The 22,164-nt window shown below is 46.8% G+C and overlaps 9 protein-coding genes across 9 annotated transcripts; 3 read left to right on the top strand and 6 right to left on the bottom strand.

Moving 5' to 3' along the window:
* Nucleotides 1-418: 418 nt before the first annotated feature.
* N7466_007999 (putative MFS peptide transporter) lies at nucleotides 419-2,455 on the bottom strand (the record flags this gene model as incomplete). Its single annotated transcript, XM_057167388.1, has 4 exons — nucleotides 419-1,134; nucleotides 1,205-1,987; nucleotides 2,062-2,379; nucleotides 2,452-2,455. 4 exons carry the CDS (start codon nucleotides 2,453-2,455, stop codon nucleotides 419-421), a joined length of 1,821 nt encoding a protein of 606 aa, XP_057018019.1.
* Nucleotides 2,456-6,620: 4,165 nt separating this feature from the next.
* On the top strand, nucleotides 6,621-8,416 carry N7466_007998 (uncharacterized protein; the record flags this gene model as incomplete). Its single annotated transcript, XM_057167387.1, has 2 exons — nucleotides 6,621-7,292; nucleotides 7,382-8,416. 2 exons carry the CDS (start codon nucleotides 6,621-6,623, stop codon nucleotides 8,414-8,416), a joined length of 1,707 nt encoding a protein of 568 aa, XP_057018018.1.
* Nucleotides 8,417-9,049: 633 nt separating this feature from the next.
* Nucleotides 9,050-10,962, bottom strand: gpi16 (GPI-anchored transamidase subunit GPI16; the record flags this gene model as incomplete). The annotated part of the gene is made up of 3 exons (XM_057167386.1): nucleotides 9,050-10,071; nucleotides 10,129-10,523; nucleotides 10,595-10,962. 3 exons carry the CDS (start codon nucleotides 10,960-10,962, stop codon nucleotides 9,050-9,052), a joined length of 1,785 nt encoding a protein of 594 aa, XP_057018017.1.
* A 670-nt stretch (nucleotides 10,963-11,632) lies between these two features.
* N7466_007996 (uncharacterized protein) lies at nucleotides 11,633-12,511 on the top strand (the record flags this gene model as incomplete). Its single annotated transcript, XM_057167385.1, has 1 exon — nucleotides 11,633-12,511. The coding sequence occupies one exon, from the start codon at nucleotides 11,633-11,635 to the stop codon at nucleotides 12,509-12,511; it is 879 nt and encodes a 292-aa protein (XP_057018016.1).
* Nucleotides 12,512-12,970: 459 nt separating this feature from the next.
* On the bottom strand, nucleotides 12,971-13,592 carry pex4 (putative ubiquitin conjugating enzyme (UbcJ); the record flags this gene model as incomplete). Its single annotated transcript, XM_057167384.1, has 2 exons — nucleotides 12,971-13,308; nucleotides 13,430-13,592. 2 exons carry the CDS (start codon nucleotides 13,590-13,592, stop codon nucleotides 12,971-12,973), a joined length of 501 nt encoding a protein of 166 aa, XP_057018015.1.
* A 320-nt stretch (nucleotides 13,593-13,912) lies between these two features.
* Nucleotides 13,913-15,466, top strand: N7466_007994 (endonuclease III domain-containing protein; the record flags this gene model as incomplete). The annotated part of the gene is made up of 1 exon (XM_057167383.1): nucleotides 13,913-15,466. One exon carries the CDS (start codon nucleotides 13,913-13,915, stop codon nucleotides 15,464-15,466), a length of 1,554 nt encoding a protein of 517 aa, XP_057018014.1.
* A 433-nt stretch (nucleotides 15,467-15,899) lies between these two features.
* N7466_007993 (flavin-linked sulfhydryl oxidase ERV2) lies at nucleotides 15,900-16,761 on the bottom strand (the record flags this gene model as incomplete). Its single annotated transcript, XM_057167382.1, has 3 exons — nucleotides 15,900-16,212; nucleotides 16,321-16,449; nucleotides 16,541-16,761. The coding sequence occupies 3 exons, from the start codon at nucleotides 16,759-16,761 to the stop codon at nucleotides 15,900-15,902; spliced, it is 663 nt and encodes a 220-aa protein (XP_057018013.1).
* Nucleotides 16,762-17,552: 791 nt separating this feature from the next.
* Nucleotides 17,553-19,474, bottom strand: N7466_007992 (Zn(II)2Cys6 transcription factor; the record flags this gene model as incomplete). Its single annotated transcript, XM_057167381.1, has 2 exons — nucleotides 17,553-18,423; nucleotides 18,477-19,474. 2 exons carry the CDS (start codon nucleotides 19,472-19,474, stop codon nucleotides 17,553-17,555), a joined length of 1,869 nt encoding a protein of 622 aa, XP_057018012.1.
* A 973-nt stretch (nucleotides 19,475-20,447) lies between these two features.
* On the bottom strand, nucleotides 20,448-22,163 carry N7466_007991 (uncharacterized protein; the record flags this gene model as incomplete). The annotated part of the gene is made up of 2 exons (XM_057167380.1): nucleotides 20,448-21,822; nucleotides 21,880-22,163. 2 exons carry the CDS (start codon nucleotides 22,161-22,163, stop codon nucleotides 20,448-20,450), a joined length of 1,659 nt encoding a protein of 552 aa, XP_057018011.1.
* Between the last annotated feature and the right edge of the window lies 1 nt (nucleotide 22,164).

Here is a 22,164-nt window from a genome sequence, read left to right as displayed (position 1 = left end):
GCTGCATTGTTCTGGTGATAATGATTCATTTTGCATCTGCCCACACCCACAACAAACCCAGAAACCCGATGCCGGCATTATGATTCTCGTGCCAAATCAATCAAGAGGGTTTAATCGAAGCTTTTCAGCGAGCAAAGTAACTTGGGTTCTAATGAGCGGAGTCATCTTCATGAATCATGTGCACAGCCGTACACAGCCCCCACAAAATCATCCAGATTCTCTCAATTGAGGAACCCCTCATTCAACCTACGTTCCAAACGTTGGGCACTCATGCATGTACATCAAATTACCTAGTACAAATCTCTAAATCTACCTTGGCAGTCAAGAAGTACTAAGATATGCAAGTAGATAACTTTGCTTATTATAAGTTCATAAAATCGCTATTTACATTCAAATGTTCAAGAGTTCAATGGCTACTTCACTCTTCTGTCGCGCGGATAACAAGACCCTTCTCGTTCTGTTCCTCTGGAATCCAAGACTCGTCAACAAGATCCGCGACATAAGTCTCATTGTCAAGATGTCTGAATCTCCACCAGAAAATGATAGTCTGCAGTACCAAAGCGACGGTAGGAGCCCCCCAGATCCAGGTCAAGTAGGGATCGACGGTGACTGGAACCAAAATCTCACCAATAGCACTCGACAGCGCATTTGTGAACAGGAAAATGGCCATGACTAGGCCTTTCATACTCTTAGGAGATCTTGCATAGGCGAGTTCGTAAGCGGTGACATTACAGAAGCACTCGCTCAGAGCTCCAAGAGCAAGATTGGGAATCTGCCACCAAATGCTGATATTTGCGACTTCGGAGCAGGTGGATGCATAAGATCCACAGGGTGACAGGCTGTACACCTTCCATTGAACGAGAGTACCAGCAAGTCCCGAGATCGCGGCCAGAATGAATCCAAAAGTGATACGGCTGATTGGTCCAATTCGAATGTTGCGACGGTCCAAAGCTGGGTAGATTACATATGTCAAAATGGGGATGGCGACAATAATAGTGATAGCGTTGAAGTTGCTGAGGAGATCGTTAGGTGCACCATTGGTAACCATGGAAGCGCCTTGGTTTGTGGAGACGGAACCGATGCCCCCGTCGTTCAAAATCCAGATAGGCATAAAGCAAAATATATCACATGCAGCTAGATAGGAAAAGTCAGAACCAGTAATTTTAAAAGGAATCGATCTATTGTAGATCTGAGATGAACATACCCATAGTCTTGGAAACTTTATCCACAGCAGCATCAGTCCATCCAACGGTGATGCCTTTGGCCTGGAGGTTCGACGGCCTTACTGTATCCCAAAAGCCCTTGCGCCACACTTGGAACTTGTTATGGCGAAGGGCGGACCCCATTATTTTGAAGGCTTCGTTAATTTCTTTCCCTCCGTTAGGGGGCTCCTTGTGTGTCTTCTTATAGACAGCAAACAGAAGAATCGGGAGCATGAAGTAGATAATTCCCGACAACAGGAATGCAAGCCAGTATCCAACATACTTCTCAGCGTATGTAGTGGCCAGCATGTAGAAAGCACCGACATTGATGAAGCCATAGAATAATAGCATAGTTCGGGTAGCAGTTGCCTCTGGATCGACAATGACTTTCTCCCCGGATTTCAATGTCTTCACATAAGGTGTTTTGTGTCGGTTTTGATCTAGAATTGTGGGTGCAATGTTGGGCTTGAAGACTCCAGCACCGAACGCCAAAACCAAAAGTCCAATAATGAATGGCGGCGCGGAGTGACTTGTTCCCGCCTGGAGAACAGATGGAATAGCACCAACGATCTGAATGATATGTGCGACACCACAGATCAGAACGCCAACAACGATGGCCTTGTAACGGCCAACGTAGACATCTGCCCACCAGCCTCCAAAGATCGGCACAATGTATGCAAGGAAGACGAATAATAAGACCAGGGCGTCACTTGCTTGGAGGCCCATATTCAAAGCTCCGGCTGTCTCTTGTGATCCTCTTGGAGGTGCACCGGCACCATTACCGCCTGAGAGGTTGTATATCAGTCTTTGCTCATAGGGTCAAACGGTAAACCTTAGGGGGGGAGTATACTAGACATACCCTTTGGCAGTGGGAACTCGACAAAGTTTGAGTAGACAGTGTAAGCACCATAGTAGGATGCACGCTCGGCAAGTTCAACTAAACAAAGGGAAAAGGAGACTAGGGGCATGGATCCTGCCACCTTGCGTAACGTTGTACTCTCTTCCTCTGTGGGTGCGGGATAATCATCCTCTGACGCATCGAATATGACTTCCCCTTGAGCTACCTGGGCTTCTTTGGCTTTGTCAGAGGAAGAAGCTGACAGGTCAAAGCTCTCAGAGCTGACTTCAACCACGCCAGCTCCTTCCGCAATGTGGTCTTCGGCGACCTCTCGGGATGCTAAAGCCATTCCAATTCCAGTTAGTTGATAAAGAACTTTGGTTCATCCTGGGAACGATAATTGACACTCACACATGTTTGCTAGTTCTAATTCACCAGGAGAAAACAAGATGAAAGATTTCAGCAATCCAAAACGTGAATCTTCACCATATTGAGGGTCCCTAGGCTAGCATCTTATAATTCCGCAACGAACAGGCAAGACATACGCACGGACTGAATGATGGAAAGACGACACTTACGCGTCAATGTCGACAATCTAGAGCCAATCTCCACTCTTCAAAGTGTTTTTATCTGAGTGGGTGGAGCAAGTGTATGTGGGGAGGAAATGATAAGCTAAAACGGTCTGGGACACTAGTTTGCCCCCCCCCTCACGCTATAGAGATAAGGTATGGCGAATGTTGCGCATCCAATCTCAGCCCAAACACTTTGTACAGCAACAATTTAAGCGAGCTAAGTAGTCCCGATTACCTTGATTACCCTGCACCACCCAAAGCCAAAAGAAAAAAAAATCTCATGCAATGTAACATTCCCGAATCACGATAGGACTAGATTTTCTTGCCAGTGGAATGTTCATCTTTCCACCCCGCCACCTCAAGATTAGTAGCTGATAGAGGATTTTAGCCTCTTTTTACTCTTTTTTGCTTTCTTAGCCCGCCGGAGTTCCGCCTCCAGACCCCCTGTTGGTTTCAAAGTTGGGTGTTGATAGGTGGTTTCTGACAAGGGAAAGTATACTTTCCCGCCACGAGAGCAACATGCCAAGCTTTTTTCCCCCGATACGATACCTACAGGCTACGGTCCTACCCCCCGAGCCCCCCGAGCCCGAGTTCCCCCCAATAGCAACTTTAATCCGGTCATCCCCCTATTCTTAAATGTACCTTTCCTACCTTGGAAGGTTGTTCCTTTGTTCTTGTCTCTGCCAGGGTCCCTTACCCGATATCTGGATATATCCCCTAAGAATGTGCGTCGCAGCGTCGGCACCTGGACCCTGCTGCCCATGTGCCGAGGGTTGCAATATCAATCGATCCAAAACAAAAGCCCCATAATTTTCAAGTTAGTCTACATAGGTGGTGGGGTTCGCCTTTCACACCATCCAAACACTCGATTGCGTTGACCCTTTAACATTTGAATTTTGCCACTGGCACCTTCCAAGGTTGGATTTCAGCTTTTAGTACGTATACATGTAGATTCCAGAATTCCGAAACCAAAAGGAAAAGGAAAAATTCCAAAGGAAAAGAGGCCAAGAGGCAAAGAAAACCTTGATTTCAACTTCGCGATGTCCATATAGGTAGAGCACTTTGAGGGGATACGAAAATTCAAATACCAAAAGAGAGAACCTCAAAAGCAGCGCAACGCTTACCTGGTTCAGCAACTTTACAATTGATATTCAAATGTTGGAAGGTTGCGAAATATCTACTAGTAACATTGAACAGGGTTTACGGGGATGTCCGCCATAATAGCCCCGGGGTCCGACCTTGAAATTTACCCGTCAACACATTGATTCCAAGGTCATTCAGTCTAAATTCCCAGGGTTAATCCTTGAAACACTTGGATGATAAAAGAAGTACCAAGTTCGTATCTGGATTGTACCTAAAACATCAATGTACTCAAGTGCTCAAGGGAAGTATCTGTTGACCTGAGTAGGTACATATTATGTATGTATATGCATGTGTAGATGAACATCAATTGGTTTGAATGTACACATGTATATATATCTAAGTCACTATACGTGCATGTGCGTCAACTGCATGTGGCATATGCACATGCACATGCATGTGTGTATAAGTAGTAAGATTTTGAACGTGGCTTACATGTATCTAACAGACATCTGGGTCAAACTACCCTAGCCTTGACAACATTTGAATAGCAAATTCAATCAATTCAATGAATATTTGGTTAAAGCAATACTCTGGTTAAAAGACTCCAAAGAAGTCTGCCGCCCAAGTGCTTGTATAGACGCCTAGTGAGAGACTCTTCATGTGGGACCCAGTACACATCACTGCGTGTATCTAGTCGCATAACCTTTTTGTATCGCTGGTTTTTGAGATAAGCGAGGTTATGAGATTGCAAGTCCTTGTATGTTTGAGGTGCAGTTTCTTCATAACATTGGCGGGGATTTGTAAAGAGGTGTGCTGGAATGTCGAAGTATGTCTGTAAACCCCGAACCGTCCCCATGTTATGGAACTGCAGGGTATGAGCCATCCACAATATATCGTCGGCGCTAAGGCAAGGGCCTAGATTGATCCATCTTGTCATGAGGAAAGTGACCTTGCTGTCGATCAGCGTAATGTCAAGACAGCACTCTGTGTTGCACCTTCCGCACATCAATGACTCAAAAATCGATTTTTGCCCTCCTGCTTGAAATTCACCCACCATAGGGTCGAGGAAATCGGAAAAGTGGGCATGCGCACATATCTCAAAATCACCCAAAAAATCATTCAACACGTACCTCGGGTCAGGCCCCTTTGGTTTGACGACTATTATATCCTGCATCCTGATATAAAGACCAAGTGGCTCAGGACATATCTGTGCCTCAATTGAGAATAGCGATGTTGTAAACAGTGGTGAGTGGCGGACTTGTGTGTAGCCTAGAGAGCGAGTACTGACCCCGGATGTTGGGCCATAGTGATACCTCTTCATAGCAAGCTTGGCCTGTATGAATACAAGCTGCTGGGCTACATGTTTATGGGAACTATGGGTTCTTAAGCCCAGAAAGGGAAGAAACCATAGATGGTCTTCTGGGCACGGAACTGGACAAGTTCTTTGGTGATACAACTTATGGAGTCCGAAGCTGTCAGATCCATCGAACCGATGAAGAGTTTCGCAGAAGTCGCAAGCAAAGTATTTTGGTTGATCTCGTTCCAACCGCCTCAAGACAGTAATCTTGTCGTCTTGTGTTGTTTCAAGCCGGCTCATTTGTCTTCGGCATAACATATAGAGTCGAATGTTGCGGCTGAAGGCAACACAAAGAATGTCAACAACCGGAAGGAAATCTAATATCGAAAGTAACAGTTCAGGAGGAAGTCCAGCGAGTGTAGTTCTCGAGATGCTTTCAGGACCGGGATTAATCTGCTCGTCTAGACAGACCACCTTGTCAGGACGTACAAGGCAGGATCTGACAGGATAACGTAGAGCTTCCATCGAGTTGACAGCCAATGGTGGTATTGAATTCAACATTAAAGGAAATGACAGAGCTCTGGGGAGGAAGATGATTGATATTTGAAATCAAAGTCGATAGCTGGCGGTTTGGTTTAGAAAAGAAAGAATGATTGGAGGAATAAGTGTTTAGATTCATATTGAGAACGAGAACTAAACCAAAATGAGTAATGAAAAAACTAAAACATGCGTTACTAGTAGTAAGTTTAACTATCTGCATGTCCGCATCCGAAAGTGGCAAAGAAAGGAAGCCAAAATCCAACAACAGAAAAGTCGGATAAGGCAAATTTGGGGGGACATGCCACTACGCTCGGGTCCGTGTAAATAGTAGTAATTTACCATAATTTATTAATAATTTATTATATACCCTAACTACTAGGTCATTTAAGGACATGTTACGTAGGAAAATCACATGACCTCTCTTTCTGCCAAAGCGGACTGGCAGATAAAAAAGTGCGTCCCGATCTGGGCTTAGTGCGTCATATGACCCGTGTAACGTGTTAGCATGAATAATGATGAGAGTGACCTAGTTAGTAGTTAGTAGTTGTTTATGTTTGAATTAAAGCCCTTGAAATAACATCAGTACGCAATCATCCAAATTCCGTCAAAGTTCATCCCAATGCAAATACTCCGCGCTGGAAATTGAAACAAGATTGAATTGAATAGAGGAACTTCCATGTCTTTCCTGTAACGGATGCACCTTTCTTGACCACCGGCCCGGTACTGCTGCGTACTGCGGGGGAAATACGTCGTGAATAAGGCTGCACAATACGAGTAGCCTGATTCCACAAGATATCTTCTGGTGCTCAATGGTCAAACACTCAATGGCCCACTGTTCCTTTCGCGCGCAGTTTCTCTTTCGGTCGCAGCTGTGGATCATGGACGATCCTTGGAATCACTCCCCGGCCCGGCGAAATGCGGAGTTTCCTGGGGCCCCGGAAATGTGGAAGAACACCCCGCAGAGAGAGCATAGCTTATGATATTGAATATAATACATAACTAGCTTCAATTCGGGGAGATTGCTCATCTTCTCTTACCGCGATTGATCGTTTTCTCTACGTACTATTCCTTGGAACATTGTTGAAAAAATGATTAATGAGATCTCCCCCGACCATGCCGATTTACCAAAAAAGAACCACGATGACTGCATTTCCAGAGATAATGAAGGGGAGCAATATGACATTAATGCTGAAGAAAAAGGTGTGACGGGTGAAATGAATCAACTGCCCGAGCTGCAGCGAAGATTGAAAAGTCGTCATCTATCGATGATAGCCATTGGTAAGATTGCCCTGGTCTATTCTCCCCGATTCTACTCACAGGACCTAGATCTAATCAAGATATACACATACACAGGTGGCACTATAGGAACTGGTCTCTTCATTGGCAGTGGAACGGCAATCGCCTATGCCGGCCCCGTTGGTGCTCTACTCGCCTACATCTTTGTGGGAACAATCGTATATTCCGTCATGACTTCGCTCGGAGAAGTCGCGACTTTTCTCCCTATACCCGGTGCATTTGCTTCATATGCAGCACGTCTGGTGGATCCCAGTCTTGGATTCGCCATGGGGTGGATATACTGGTTTTCCTGGGCATCCACTTTTGCTTTGGAGTTGACTGCCACTGGAATGATCATTCAATACTGGGAGAAGTCTGTTCCTATCGCAGTATTTATTGCAGTCTTTTGGGTTTTGATTATTGTTTTGAATTTGATGCCTGTTAGTTATTATGGTGAAACTGAGTTTTGGCTATCTAGTGTTAAGGTAAGTCATGGCCCTCTGATCTTGAAAAAGTTGAGATATTTCAAGATTTGCTTTCTAGGTCACTAACTTTGGATTGATTGTTTATATAGGTAATCACTGTTATTGGATTTATGATATTTGCTATCTGTATGAATGCCGGAGTCGGCAAGGAAGGATATATTGGATTTCGGTATTGGGTAAACCCAGGTCCATTCAATCCATACCTACTAAGCAACCCTGATCAAGACGCCCTTGCAAAGTTCATCGGCTTCTGGGCCGTTTTAATCAAAGCCGGATTCTCCTATCAGGGAACCGAGCTGGTGGGAATTGCAGCGGGCGAAACTGAAAACCCACGGAAGACGATTCCATCTGCTATTCGCAAGTCATTCTTTCGCATTATCTTTTTCTTCATTTTAACGATTTTCTTCATTGGCATTGTCGTTCCATCCACCGATACACGTTTGACTGGTAGTGAAGGAACCGGCGCCAGTGCCAATAACGCGAATTCAGCACCTTTTGTCATTGCGGCCAAACGCGCCGGCGTGAATATTCTACCGTCGATCATTAATGCTGTCTTATTGACTGTGGTGCTCTCTGCTGCAAACTCCAATGTTTACAGTGGTAGTCGAATCTTGGTTGGCCTGTCCTATGAGGGGTTTGCGCCGCGTTGTTTCGCGCGAACAACTAAGTGGGGAGTGCCTTATATTAGCGTTGGATTTACGGCTCTTTTTGGCTTACTGGGCTTTTTGAATGTGTCCAATGCAGGCAGCACGGTCTTCAATTGGCTACTGCAAATTGCCGGCTTAGCAGGGTTCATTACCTGGACATCTCTTATTGTCTGTCACCTTGGCTTCATGCGTGCATTGAAGGCACGTGGAATTTCGCGAGACACTTTACCTTACAAAGCGACTTGGCAACCATACTTGTCTTGGTACGGACTCTTTTTCAATGTCTTGATCATTATTACGCAGGGATTTACTTCCTTTATGCCGAGTTTCAGTGTGACGAACTTCTTTATCAACTACCTGAGCTTGATATTATTTTTGCTGTTGTATATTGGGCACAAGGTCATCAAGAGACCTTCATTTGTACACCCTCTTGAGGCAGACATTGACACTGGCAGATCAGAGTTTGATGAAGTGTGATATATGCGCAGGTATATAACTATGAATGTTGGAATAGGAGAATGGCTACCTACTAGTACTAAGTGCTTAGTACATAGTAAATATTGGAGTGTGATCGTGCAACTTTTGTTTTTATGTCGGAATAATCAATTAATCTGAAGTTCTGAACTGATTACAGAGACTCAAGAATGGACTTAAGAGTGGACTTAGGAAGAGACTTGAGAAGGGATTATATAGCAGCTACTAGTAGTGTTTTTGCCTGGTTTCTTTAACTTAGGATATGTATATTATTTTAGTGCCAATTTTTTTGATGTTGTAGCTTGAGGATCTACTAGTAGGTTACTGTATTAACTGTTAGAAGGAGGTGAGATCTTTGGTAAGCGGTGGTAGAAAGCGGTCTAGATAGTAGTAGAGCTGATGCTGCCCGAGGCAGATTAAGGCATATACAGGCATCAATGTGTCCCGATTAGGCTTTATGCATCATGCGACCCGTGTTAGCATGAGAGTGACCCGTGTAACGTGTTTACAAGATTAAACCCGGACCCCGGTCATGCCTCTTGATGCGTGAACAGCAATTTTCTCTTCAAATTCCCGGGTGTTGGATTTCTTTTAAAATTTGGATAAACAGGAAAGCGAAGATATGTAACATTGATCTTACTCCAATTTTCTCTCTTTCTTGACGAAACGGTCTCGCAGAGCAACGAATTTCCCAAGTAGCCGACTTTTCAAGGTCTGTGCCTGGAGAGCGGTCGCTTCTTCCACGGAAACAACCCTTCGCACTAGGATATTGAAAACAGTGCCAAATGCAAGTGCAATCACTGTACTAGTAAGAATAATCACATTATACGGCATGCTGAAGTCCGGTGTTGGGAGGGGAAGGAGAAGACTAGTAGTCCGAATGTATAATGGTCGGGAATCCGCTCCATCTAAGACTCGAATGACCGCCGGGGCCACATTGAAACCTCGATTAGCATCCGGTGGGTACTCTGTATAGCGCAACACAGCTTTCTCAAAGTCATAGGTCAACGTGACGGTCGAAGCGGCAGGTACGGAGAGAGCAAGTTCTAATTGAGTTCCTCGTTCGCGATCAATAGCCGGTCGATAGAAGGTCTCGGTCACGAGATCAGACGCAGGAATCTCCCGACGAACTCCATCGCGTCCGGTAATAGTGGCCTGCAAGGTGTGAATGTATGGTCGCAGAAACCAGGGAAGCGATTCGAAGTAGATAAAGTCAACTGCATCGGTGTCGGACGGATTGCCGAAAATGATGCGCATGCCACCACGCTCTTGCCCATGACCGACAATGGTTCGTTCGGCGTGAAGAACCGGGTTTTGAAGAGGTACCTCGGTCTGTAGTTGTTGCTCTGGGATCGAGAGATCGAAGGGCTCGGAGGATGCCAACGCAAAACAGCGAGTGAAACCGTCATTCTTCTTCAGCTCCGAGACTCCTCCTGTTGTAAAAACATCCATCTCGTGGGGTACCCGGAGACAGACAGACTGTTCGCTGGAGTCTGTCAGAGGGCATATGCCATTTAAAGTTCTCCCAAAGACTTCGTTCAGACTCCAGGCCTTATCAGTCACTTTTTCCACGGGGTAGCACGTGTCATCAGCATTGTAAGGCTTGGAGGTATCGCAGACCAGCTGATCATTTGGAACCGGTCGCGGGATGGGATTATCTGAAAAATCGAATCAATCAATCCATCCGAGATAGCACATGAGTGGAGACAACTAACCTCGCGGTCGTTTCGACCGTTCAATATCCAAAACCATATCGACGGTTTGTTCGATCTGAATAGTGCATTCCCCGTCAGATGAGCAGATAGGTTGCACATCAACGGACATGCTTTGCCATGCCGCATCAAAGAGTTTGTGCCCATCGAAAAGAGTCGAAATTCCGGTCTTTCCCTTGCATGGTAGCAACTTCAAGAATGGGGTGAGGTTCTCTGTGCAAACCACCTCTCCAGGCAGTGTTCCATGCAAGAGGTGTAATGAATTGGCATCTGAGTGATGTCCAGTGGGCTCAAAAGAGACCACAGGTCGTGTTGTTCGAGTCGAATCAACAAAGTTCAAGGATGCACAGAATAACCCCGATAGGGATTGAGTTAAGGTGATCCATTTGGCAAAAGCTCTGAGAGAAAAAAAAAAAAAAAAAAAAAAAATTAGCATGGGAGTTGTGGGATATTTGTTCAATCAACGCACTCCTCGTCATTTGCAGCATCAATCCATGCCCACAGCTCCACGCCAGTGCCTCCTTCCTTGCTGCCATTCCATGGCCGTGGACCCCAACTATCTGCGTCCCATCTTCCGGTAGTAAATCGCAAGTGAAGCTCTTTGGTATGCGCGTGCTGGAGGATCTGGCCAAGAGCCCTTGGAACGTATCTGAAATGCTGATTATCGAACGATTGTTGTGAGGTATTACCCCGGAAATTGAACGAAGCTAGTAGGGAGGATTGTGGGAGAGGTTGTAGGAAGAGTTGTTCATGGTAGTCGGATGAGGCTGAGACAGGTAAGCTCCATAGTGTAACAGAAAGTGCCAACAGCAAAGAAAGGAGTGAGGAGGCCGTCATCACTTCATGCCGGAGCTCGGTTTGCGCTTCCCCTAGTCCATGCGAGATTCAGCAGGATGTAAACTCCGCGGGGGGTGGCGAATCGCGATCAAAGGTGCAACCGGGCAATAAGATACCCAATTGAAGATCCTTGGATTTTTCCGTTCAACTTATACAAGCGAGGGAAATGGGGGGAAAACAGGGTATAGTAGTCGGTCACGAACCAGTCCATCTGGTCTGTTGATCGCGCCCTCACCGCCTTCCTTACCTACCGGTCCCGCTGTCTCATTCAAGCTTCCATGTAGCTACTAGTACTAGTTACTACTATACTTCTTGTAATCAACAAAGTCATCAATTCCATCGAATAAAAATCCCCTTCATTATGGTCATGTTACTAATCATCTCCCCGTCAACTAATTCTTTTCTAGTAGCACAAAATTATGTCTATTCATATATCCCTTCAAAATTGGTATTTCGGTGCAAATTCCATCTCCCCCTACAAAGATATCAGGAAGTCAAAAATGATCCGGGGACATCTCACAAGTCATACCCATTAAAAAGCGACCACAACTTGGATCTCATTCCTCAATTTTCCCATAACCTTCAGGCTTGCCACACTTCCCCCTGGATTTTACCTCACGTTGCCTTACTCACAGCTTTCCCCTCACTCTTTACCTAACTGCCACCAACGATGCGTTTCAACCTTCCCCAGCTCCTCTTTGGAGTCTTTATGCTACTCTTCGCTGTCTATGCCACTGATGAACTCGCCGAGAAATCCAATCTGGCTCACCATGGGTTTCCCCAAGGCTTGCTGACCAGCCTCAAAATGAACTTTCATGATACACTGCATGCACTTTCCAACAAATTGACAAATGGCGTTTTCCTGACGGACATCGATGACCTTGAGGCCGCTCAAGGGGATGAAAGACCGATTTTCAAGTTCCCGGTTATGGTGAAGCGGAATGCTAGTGAGACACATTCCCTTGTATCTACTACATCCACCACTTCTGTCAATCCCACGGACAGCAAGGCCGTCGCTACTCAAAGTCTGACCACAATCGAGACCACGTCCTCTCAGTCGAACACCACCCCTTCTGAGCTGAGAACCACAACTGGGCCAACCAGTCAAACTCAGACTCCTACCTCTAGATCTACCACTTCTGTTGAGGACTATACCACTGGTGCAAGTGGTAGCCATGTCATCTCTGCGAGCTATACTTCTACCACTGCCAGTAGCGAATCATCCACAGACTCTACCCTCAACACAAAGCCAGCGGAATCTTCCGCTTCGATGACTCACACCACAAAGAATGCAGCTGGTGAGATTTCCACGTCAACCTACACCAGGATCAGTGTCCTACCCAACGGCAGTCTAAGCACCATGACCTCAGTTACAGTGGTACGTGTCACTCCTACTGGATCTTTTGCCGAAAAATCTGCCGGATCTACTACGACTGTTGCCAAGGAACATTCTACACAGAAAGGTGTAGCCGCTTTGCCGACAGCTGATCTCACTCGAGAGGTCATCCTTATTCTTGGTGGAGCGGCTCTTGCCGCAATGGCTCTTTAATCAAGTGTTAGGAGTGATGACTTCAACTGCTTCTGCTAAGGCCCATTTGTTGTCAAGAGCCCCTTGGTTTTGCCAGATACGGCACCTTTATGTGCATTTGGTCCCATTAGGATGTTACAAATTCAATCGATATTTTCATTGTCTCCCGCTTAGAATATTGAAGATCAAAAGAGTAGCAATTGGTATAGATCATGACGCATCTCGATATGTAGACATGGAAAAAAAAAATTGACAACAATAAAAATAGAAATAGAAAATCCAAGTACAAAGTATATACTGTTCCTGAGAATATACGATCGGGGTATGTATGGGCCACATTTGTGACTGGAATGTGCGCAGAATAAGATCCTAGTAGACCGTGCCTCTGTGGACTAGACTCGGCTTGTACTTGATCGGTTGAACGGTTTGCTTCGAGCTGCATTGCAGGCCTGACTCTCACACTCGAGCCCTTGGCATAGATCATTGCGCTAAATTCCCAGCCCCCTGCCATCGTTCCTCACTGGTCCAATAACGAACCACGCTCTCCCAAGCAGGTAAATCACCATCTCGGAGTAGCGCCGCGACATCCACATTGAGCGGGGAATCGGGCTGCGGGTCCGTCAACAGCTGTTGAATGGCGGTCAAGGTTGACGAAAGGGTGTAAACAGGGCTCCAATGCTCGCTGGTCAGAAGGGTAAGGCAGATTTCGCCGGTAGTGAAGGAGATATTGGGATGAGAAATGCGGGTAGTGAAGTTAATAGTGGGTGGCGCGAGGGGGTAATTATGTGGTATGGCGATGCGGAGATGCCATAGGCCGCCTAGGAAACATTCATGATGGGTAAGCTTGGAACAGGAATGCGCCATAGAAATGAAGGTCGACGGTGTTCATTTTCTGTTTAGGATATACTAGTAGAAGATTTAGGAGTAATTCAGGCTTACCAGCGTAGGGAGACCCATTCACACCCTTTAAAACTGCTTCCCAGCGAAGCAGGTCTTCCTCATCAATAGGGCCGAGATGGAGGAGCGCTTCATTTGGTGACTTGACATAGTCTTTCAGTTCCCGAAGAAGGCGCTGGGTTGTTTGACTTGACGGTGTTGCCATGATGCAATACAAGTGTGGTCAATGAATTAAAAGGAGAGAAATGGCCGATTAGCTCGCAAAGTTGGGGTTTGGAGAATCAAGATTCAAGATCCACGTGTGGGACCGAGGTTGGAAGTTGGAGGAGTTGGAGGTGGAAAGCAGAACGTCTTGCTCTGATTGGTTCAACTCGGGAGTTGCTTTCCAGTTTGATTACTAGTAGTTTGATCATGTGAAAAAGACGGCTCCACCTCCACTTTTCCTGATCTCCAGTAATTTTGTACTCTACCTCAATTGACATAATCAATTCTCCTTGTTTTCTTTTCTCTTTTTTTTTCTTCAGGATGCGCACTTCTCGGGCCTCAAAAGACACTTCAAGGGTTTTGCAGGCGCTTTCTTCCCCTGCCCGCCGCCAGACACGAAGCAAAACATCTCTCAATGCTAGTGCCTTGCACACCTTTACCTATAAAGCCGATTCGTCTATTCAACCTGAGCTGATTCCAACGATCGCTAGCATTCCACGTGCTGAAGAAGAAGAAGATGACGATCGTGATGAATCCCCACTATCGTCCGCTAACACCACTGACATCGAAGACCTCCTTTCTCCGCCAACGAAACGCCGGAGACCGAACACAAACACCACTCCTCTGTCTGTCTCGCGGCGCATCCCCAATAGGCAACCTCAACAGGTGATTGTGAAAGATGAGCCAGATGAAAGGAAATTACCACCCCATCCGACCACCCCACCTCCCACTACACGACGTTCCTCAGCCCGAAGCACTCGCAATGCTGACTATATCATGGACCCACCGTCGATTAAATCCGAAGATGCAATCGTCAAACACGAGCCAGATGAAAAGAAAATACGCCCACAGCCCAGAGCGCGGCGTATGCCAGCACGTAAGACTCGTGATGCCGAGGGATCCATCGTTGTGGAGCCGCCATCCAATTGGGAGATCATTTACGACACCATAAAGAAGATGCGTGCAGACAACCCGACAGCGCCAGTTGATACCATGGGATGTGCAGAGCTCCATTGGCGTGCATCCTCACCTAGGGATCGCCGCTTTCAAACTTTAATTGCACTGATGCTATCATCACAAACCAAGGATACGGTAACTGCCGTCGCGATGCAACGCCTGCACACCGAGCTTGGGGACTTCAAGGAAGAACCTGTCGACGTTGTGAAAGTTGAAGCAGATGAAATTCAGATAAAGGCCGAAGATGACGATCAAAACATGCCTCAGTCGGTAGAACCAGACAGCACCCTTAACCTGGAAAGCATCCTCGCCGTCTCGCCTGAAAAGCTCAACGAGCTCATCCATACAATTGGTTTCCACAATAACAAAACAAAATACATCAAAGCTGCTGCTTTGATCCTCCGCGATAAATACAATGGTGACATTCCATCTACGCCAGAGGGGTTGATGGCTCTTCCTGGCGTGGGGCCCAAGATGGCATACCTCTGCATGAGTGCCGCATGGGGCAAACACTTGGGCATCGGTGTAGACGTGCACGTTCACCGAATTACGAATTTGTGGGGTTGGCATCAGACAAAAAACCCCGAGGAAACACGCATGGCTCTGCAGTCTTGGTTACCGCGGGACAAATGGCATGAGATCAATAAATTACTCGTTGGGCTGGGGCAGACGGTATGTCTACCCATAAAGCGGAGATGTGGGGAGTGTTACCTTGCTGGCACGAAGCTTTGCAAGAGCGAGGTTAAAGGCTCGGGGGCTCCTCTCCGGCGGGATCCTAAACGTGAGGATCCAAAAATCAAGATTGAGACAGTTGTCGAGGCGGTTGCTACTTCCGATGGACCGAGGATAAAGACTGAGGCGGTTGTTAAGGCGGATCCCACGTTTGATGAGCAGAAGATCAAGCTTGAAAGTATCTGATCTTGCTCCAACACGTGGAATGCGTAGTTCCATCTAACTTATATTTGCTTGAATTGATGGGGTTATTTTCAAGGACTATACTGCTGCACAAACTACTACTTCCCACAGGCAAGCACAGTAAGCACATACTGTGTGATAAATCAAAAGGGTATATATACCATGATCACTATTGAACTATTAAATGCCAACCTTGAAAGTAAATTTTACAGATAAAAAAGAGAGACCAGCTCTGTCATGTGCGAAGAAAAAACCGATCCCACAGAATATGAAACGCCATGCAAATTCACGTCGCCCATCGGGGGGTCAAGTCTCATAAATGGTGACGACCACCCCGCATTTAAAGTCGCGTTTTATGCTTATTTGAGACTCAACCACGAGTTGTTCTAATTTCACTGGTCAGCAAATGAGAATACCAACACAGCCTTGAGGAAAATCAAGAGGGAACCAACGCTTCCTTGGAGATTTCCACAACCAGGTGATCATGATCCGAGTCATCGGCCTGCCCATCGTTACGGGTTGTAGCGTGGTCGTTGTTGCTCTCGGAATCTTTCTCGCTGTCCTCTTCCCCGTCGGCACAGCCACAATCGTAGAAAGAGCCTAGGTTGTTGCAGTCAAACTCGGGTTTGCCGAGCATCTCATTGACCTCATTGTGAACGAAGCAAGCCCACCCAGCCGCGGCCTTTCGTGATGAAACCTGCGGCGGGTATTTATTAATATGTTGCTGGAAATGTTCGGCGCATTCACCACTATCATCATATTAGCCCCTCATTCTTATGTTATACGGATGTGGCTGTGACGCCGAAAAGCTTCTCCCAACTTCGCGTGAAAAGGGTGACAGGGAATATGTATCGCACCAGGGGTATAATCTCGCAAATAGGTGGATATATGTGCGCAGTGCATCCTGCTCGTCTTGCGTAGGCTTTTCGGGGAATCGTGCCATAACAGTGTGGAAATACTTCCATGTTGCACGGCCTAGTTCGGCTCTATAAAAACAAATGGCCGGAGGCCCGCCAGTCAGCACGACCTGTTTTCTTGATCAAAGAAATATGGTGGAAGTCGTTGTTTCCTCCTTACTTCACTGTTTCATTTCCAAGCTTCGGCATCACGACAGACCCTTTGAGCAAGTCCTCCTGTATGGTGACACCCCCAGCGGGCGCAGATTCATGGGTAATATGTCCCGGAGCGCGAACCGCGGGGCTCGGAGGGCCCGAAGGTTGAAGTAAAACGAAAAGGATGAGGCATATCGAAAGGGTGAAGCTAATAAAGAAGCGGTTTTTGGTTTTCTGACTGATCATGGTGGTTGGTTTGTGGGGGCGCAAGAAGTCGCCAGGCGTCACGACATTCGAAGTGAAGGTGATTATTGGGAACTTCGGTTGTCGCAGATCAGAAGGCAGCTTCGACATAAGAATTTCAAGGTAGAGAGTATTCAGAATGAGGTGAAAGACTCCAAGGAGGAAATGCACGTGTCGCGTTGGGGGGCTTAGTCATGATCCGCTGCTTGTCGCCGTTTACTACTATCTAGTAGTAGTACATAGTAGTATATCTATTAGTCCAGGGCTGTCATATCCATATGGAATTCGAAAAGTGAGATAGATTCATACTGTACGTGCATGATCTCTCCGTTGAATTGGAAACCACACACTTCCTGCTACATATGCCCCTGTCAGATTTCTGCCGATCCTTCGTTCTCGAACTGCGAGCCAAATTCATACTCCATACTTACGCCCGTGCCCCACCTCGGATACTATACTATACATATAGTACTACTGGCAGTATGTAGCGTGCTCCATACTCCTCCGCATCGGATAATGCTGGACACTTCATACCAGCAGACTTGAAAGAGCAGCCTATCGGAAAAAAGCTCGTTTTTCTTGAAAATTGATTATTGGCACTTCAAGAATAAACGAACATTGAAACATGAGATGGATGCATGACTAACAAATTAAATGGTGCCACATAATACCCAACTGAGCCCATCGGAAACAAAATAAAGTAGATACACACATCAGGTCTACTTGAAAATCCGGTTAAAGTCGTATATTGAAAAAAAAAAAATCTCAATTCATCACACATACAAACATCATCTTCAATGATACCCTGAGTAATCGGTGCCGACCAGCGGCAATCCGACAGGAGGGGATTGAGAGTAAGAGCCCCGGGTCGGCATCTCCATATAGCCTATGGAGCTATTCATAAGCAAATCTTCCAGGGATGCAGACTCGCGCTCAAATTCGTCGAGCGGGTCTCGAAGACCCCATTTCCGATCAGAATAGGCAAGTAAGTCTCGGATATAGGAAAGACAGCGAATTGCACGGGGGCGGCAGTTTATTCGGTCTTCTTCATCCAGCATTGGAGGATCGGGAGTTCCGGCGGGGACTGTAGGTAGGCTGGGAACAGTTGTGCTGAGAAGTAGATCATAATTTTGGGAGAGGACCTCGACGAAGCGACGCGCTACTTGTTGCACACGTTTGATGTCGAGGAAGTTGAGGAAGGGGAGGTGGCTAGGGCTCTCAAGTACTTGATGGATTTGGCTGATATAGTCCATGCATCTGTCAAAGAAAAGAGCGTTGTTATAATCGCAAAGGGTTGGGTATTGGTGAGAGGGTGATAGAAGAACAATTATAGTATAAAGCAATTCAAGTCGATATAGGAGAGAGAAGTGGTTAGGGGCGTTTGGAGGACATTCGTTGAGCCATTGTTGGGCCCGGTAGCAGAGGGTCCAAATTTGCACAATGGGTTGCGGCGATGGCTCGCGTGAGCTGTAATGCATATCTGAGTACCCGGCAGATAGGATTTGTCGGATCTTGACAATATGAAGAGCTGGTGCTGGACTTCGGAGAAATACGTTGCTTTGTTCGCTGGTCGAAGACTTGCTTGAGTTGCCGGTAGAAGGCATTTCAACGCTGACGGAATCGTCGGAAAACGAGAATGTCCTTTGAAATGCAGTACTTGTTCCTCTAAAGTAAGGTTAGCAAGATTATCGGCAGAAGAAGGGGCTATAAATTCGTACCTGTCCAGCGCGTAAAGACAATGGAAAACACGCCGACGAATGTCAAGTCGACTTGAGTTTGACAAGACCTCGGCTGGTGGATCCTGATGGAGTCCCAAATCCACCGCTACCCTGATCGCCATTCCTACCAAAAACCAGCTACGGAACCGCCCCGGGTCCACCAAGGAATACTGGGCCAGTAGAAGGATTGCCTGGATACACGTGATAGAACCCGGACGGAGGACCTCTCCTGCGTACGACAGTGCCTCTGCTACAAGGCCCAACGCTCGTTGATGACTTTTGTCATTTTTCTGGTATGAGACCGAGGCCGAGGCAATAGCTAAGACCATACTGAGCATCCAGTGGTCAAATGGTTTAGCAAAGCGGCCTTGGGATTGATAGACCGCATCGACGGATGTCCAGAAGCTGGTTTCCACAAAGAAGGGTAGCTGGACAAAGATATTATCGAAGTAGTGTTGCAGTAACGGGGTAGCCTCGTGTCGTGCGGGTAGTGAATTCGGGATTCGCGGCGGGGGAGATCCGACGGTGGTAACCGATAAGAGTAGATTGGCAAAACTGGTCGTGGAGGTGATGCCATGGAAATCGCGTGAAGTCGCATTGACTGATAAGAATCCAAAATCGCCCACTAGATCATCAATATCGGAAACCTCTCGACGATGAGCTGGGCCGGGGGGGGCAGCCGAGGAAGTGGCAGTGATGGACACCTCCCGATTCCCTTCAACGGATAGGGAATTTTGACGATCTCGCAACTGAGCAAGTTTCTTTTCTAGTTTTTCACAGTAACCTTCGAGGGACGCGACATAACTCCGCTCTTTGCCCTTGGCAAACTCATCACTGGCACCTGAACAAGTGCTCGCTTTGCCAACCTTTTCGCATGCTGAGCAGGCAGGAAGCTTCCCATCACATTTGATTTTGGCGGTGCGACAACGCGAGCATGCGGCGACAGGCCGGCTAACCTTCAGCAAGGGGTTATCCAGAAATGTGGTGGCCGTGGGCATGGTCACCGATATCCCACACACAAGGGAAAGTTGAAGTCTCAAGTTTCTGTTTTGTTTTTTGCTCCCCTTCAAGTCAAGTTAGTTGGTGGGATTTGTCCCGGGGTTTACAAGTTTACATTCCCCGCCGGTGATCGCGTTTATCAAATGTTTGGCACAATAACGGGATTCTGACCGCCTGAGCCACTAAAAAGCCCTTTAATGATTAATCTCCTCAAGTGCTCCAGCTTCGTTTTTAGAATAGTATGAATTGCAATATTATTGGGTCAATGCAGCTTCAAATTTTATCAATGTGTTTCCAAGTTCCAAAGTTGGACAGGGTTGAGTAATTTAATTCTGTCATACAAAGTACTATTGTTGCACGATAGCCCCGCTAAGTTTTGGATCTAGTATACTAGTCCACCCGGGCGGCACCTAGTAGAGATGCAAGTACATACTATACTACACAGTATCATTACGAAACATAACATCAACTACCAGTACATACTACTAGTAACATTTGAATATGTAAATGCACATGCTACTCGTGAATGTAAACCTCCGAGCATTGCCTCAACCGTCATTGCATGTGTGCAATCAATCAACTTTGTAATATCCAGTCTATAACGCACAGGCCAAAAGCAATTGATCAATCAATCTGTTTTCAAGGTTGTGCTCCCAAGGTAAGGTTCCAATGTCGAATTGGAAGGTCAGAGCGCGGCACTAACAAGTGCTGGTAGGATTGGGAACTGAATCCATACTACTACTAGTAGTATGTGCATCCACGGATGAATACACAATCCATCCTATTTATTGAGATTAACCAAGCATTATTGCTTACTAGTAGGCACTCCGGTGTGGAGATATTTGCTAGCCTTCAAATGTTGGAAGTAGAATCATTTTGTATATTGTACAATTGATACTGCCCGAAGCCAGCTTCGTTGGGTTCTTCCTTCACTCTTTCCTTGGTAGGTATCATACATCCTAGTAGGTAAGATCACCGTGATTCCAAGGTATCCATGACCTCCTCGCGCTGCATAGTCATCTGGGTCAAGAGGTCCCGCGCCGCAACCTTAGCTTGACGCATTTCTTCCTCCGTAGCCACAGAAATTTCAACACCGACGCTGCTATTAGTCTCCTCATCCCTATTCGTCACCTGGTATTCCTCTGAAATCGTTGGCTCGCCGTTGGTTTTTTCTTTCGTAGGACCTTCGGCGGAGAGGGGAGTCTCAGGTGGCGCTGTCTGATGGAATTCTGCCGGGCCCATTGATCGTGATCGTGTAACGCGCCGAGGGCGACCTCGGTGGGATTGCCTTTGTGGGCTTGAAAGAGAAACGGGGACTTGAACAGACGAGCTAGACTCAATACCTGCTTCCGAGCCACCCGGGGAATAATCTGGTGTTTGGGGAACACTGGGTTTAAAGATCTCGGTTATGGACTTCCTTGGCCGGCCTCGCCGTCGTTTCTCAGAACAATCCTGTGAGCGAGATAGGTCCGCAGAGGATTGAGTGACCCTAAGTCGTTTGGTTGGACTCTGCTCTGAAACGTCCGGTCCTTGATTGTCGACAATGGTCCTTGGGCGTTGGTCATGATTCGCATCGTGGACGTTTGGAGGCCAACCAGGCGGCTGATCCCGACTTTCGCCATTGGTAATCATATGCGAATTCTTGATCGGAATTCTCACCATGTACGATGGCCGAGGCTCCGACGCCAGATCTTCAACCATGTCTTCTTCACCGAACGAGTCTGCGACCGTGCGAGAGACGCTATTAGAGAAGGCGTCAGGCCAGGCACGTTTTCTTCCTGCCTGTAGCAGACCAGGACTTTGAACTTGAGGCAGCGAATCATTTCCTGTACCCAAGTAATCTACATTATTACTTGGTCTGCGCTCCTCCATGAACCGGTTTCTCAGCTTCAATGCTTCAATCTCGAGCTTCAATTTCTCGATTTCGTCTGACTTTGATTTCAACTCCTTCAGTACCGTCGCAACCATGTCGAAGCCCTGGCTGTTGAGGTTTCCGTGTTCTGCCACATGGCGATTAGGCCCTTGAAGTTCTATGCGGAGCGAGGTAAACGAATGCTTCAAGTCTGTCATAGTGTCCTGCAGGTGATTCACCGAGCTTGAGATCTGATCAATACTTCGTCCCTGGTTTTGCATCTGCCGTTGCAAGATTGGTTCTTTTGATGAGCCGGAAAGGCCAGTGGGGATCAACGCGGCGTCGTTGGCAGAGGAGCGATCTCGTCGAGCTGGTTCTGGAGGAGTTGGATGGAGGAATCTTTCAAGAGCGCCGTCTTTGAAAATCGGCTCAGCGGTTCGCATAGTCACAACTTCCCTGTAGGCGACCCTTGACATCTTCCAAAAGATGTTGGGTCTAAGAAATAGTTAGCATCGTTTTGCGGTGATCACAAAGAAGGGTCATTATACCTACCCATTGTCCAGAGTACATAGAGCGCCAAGTTTTTGTTGACAAAGTTTGCAGCACACCTCTTGAGTAGTACGACCGCGCAAAAGATGAAACTCTGGCGTCCGCGGGATTTGTTTCCTCTCTGAAGAGATGGAGATGCGGTTGAAGTTGACACTCAGCCAGGCTGTCGCAATAGAGTAGGCAGATGATAAAGTTGCCCACTCATTCTCGAGGACGGCTAATGAACTGGAGCATCGAGAGCACTGAGCCAAGATTGCGGGCCGTGATAGATTGACAAGATCCGACATT

This window comes from Penicillium verhagenii (assembly GCF_028828195.1).
Source record: "Penicillium verhagenii strain IBT 33310 chromosome Unknown utg000008l_segment0_segment0, whole genome shotgun sequence".
Classification (NCBI taxonomy): Eukaryota; Fungi; Ascomycota; class Eurotiomycetes; order Eurotiales; family Aspergillaceae; genus Penicillium; species Penicillium verhagenii.
The sequence above is the reverse complement of the archived record's forward strand: the minus strand, read 5'-3'. Positions and strand labels throughout refer to the sequence as shown.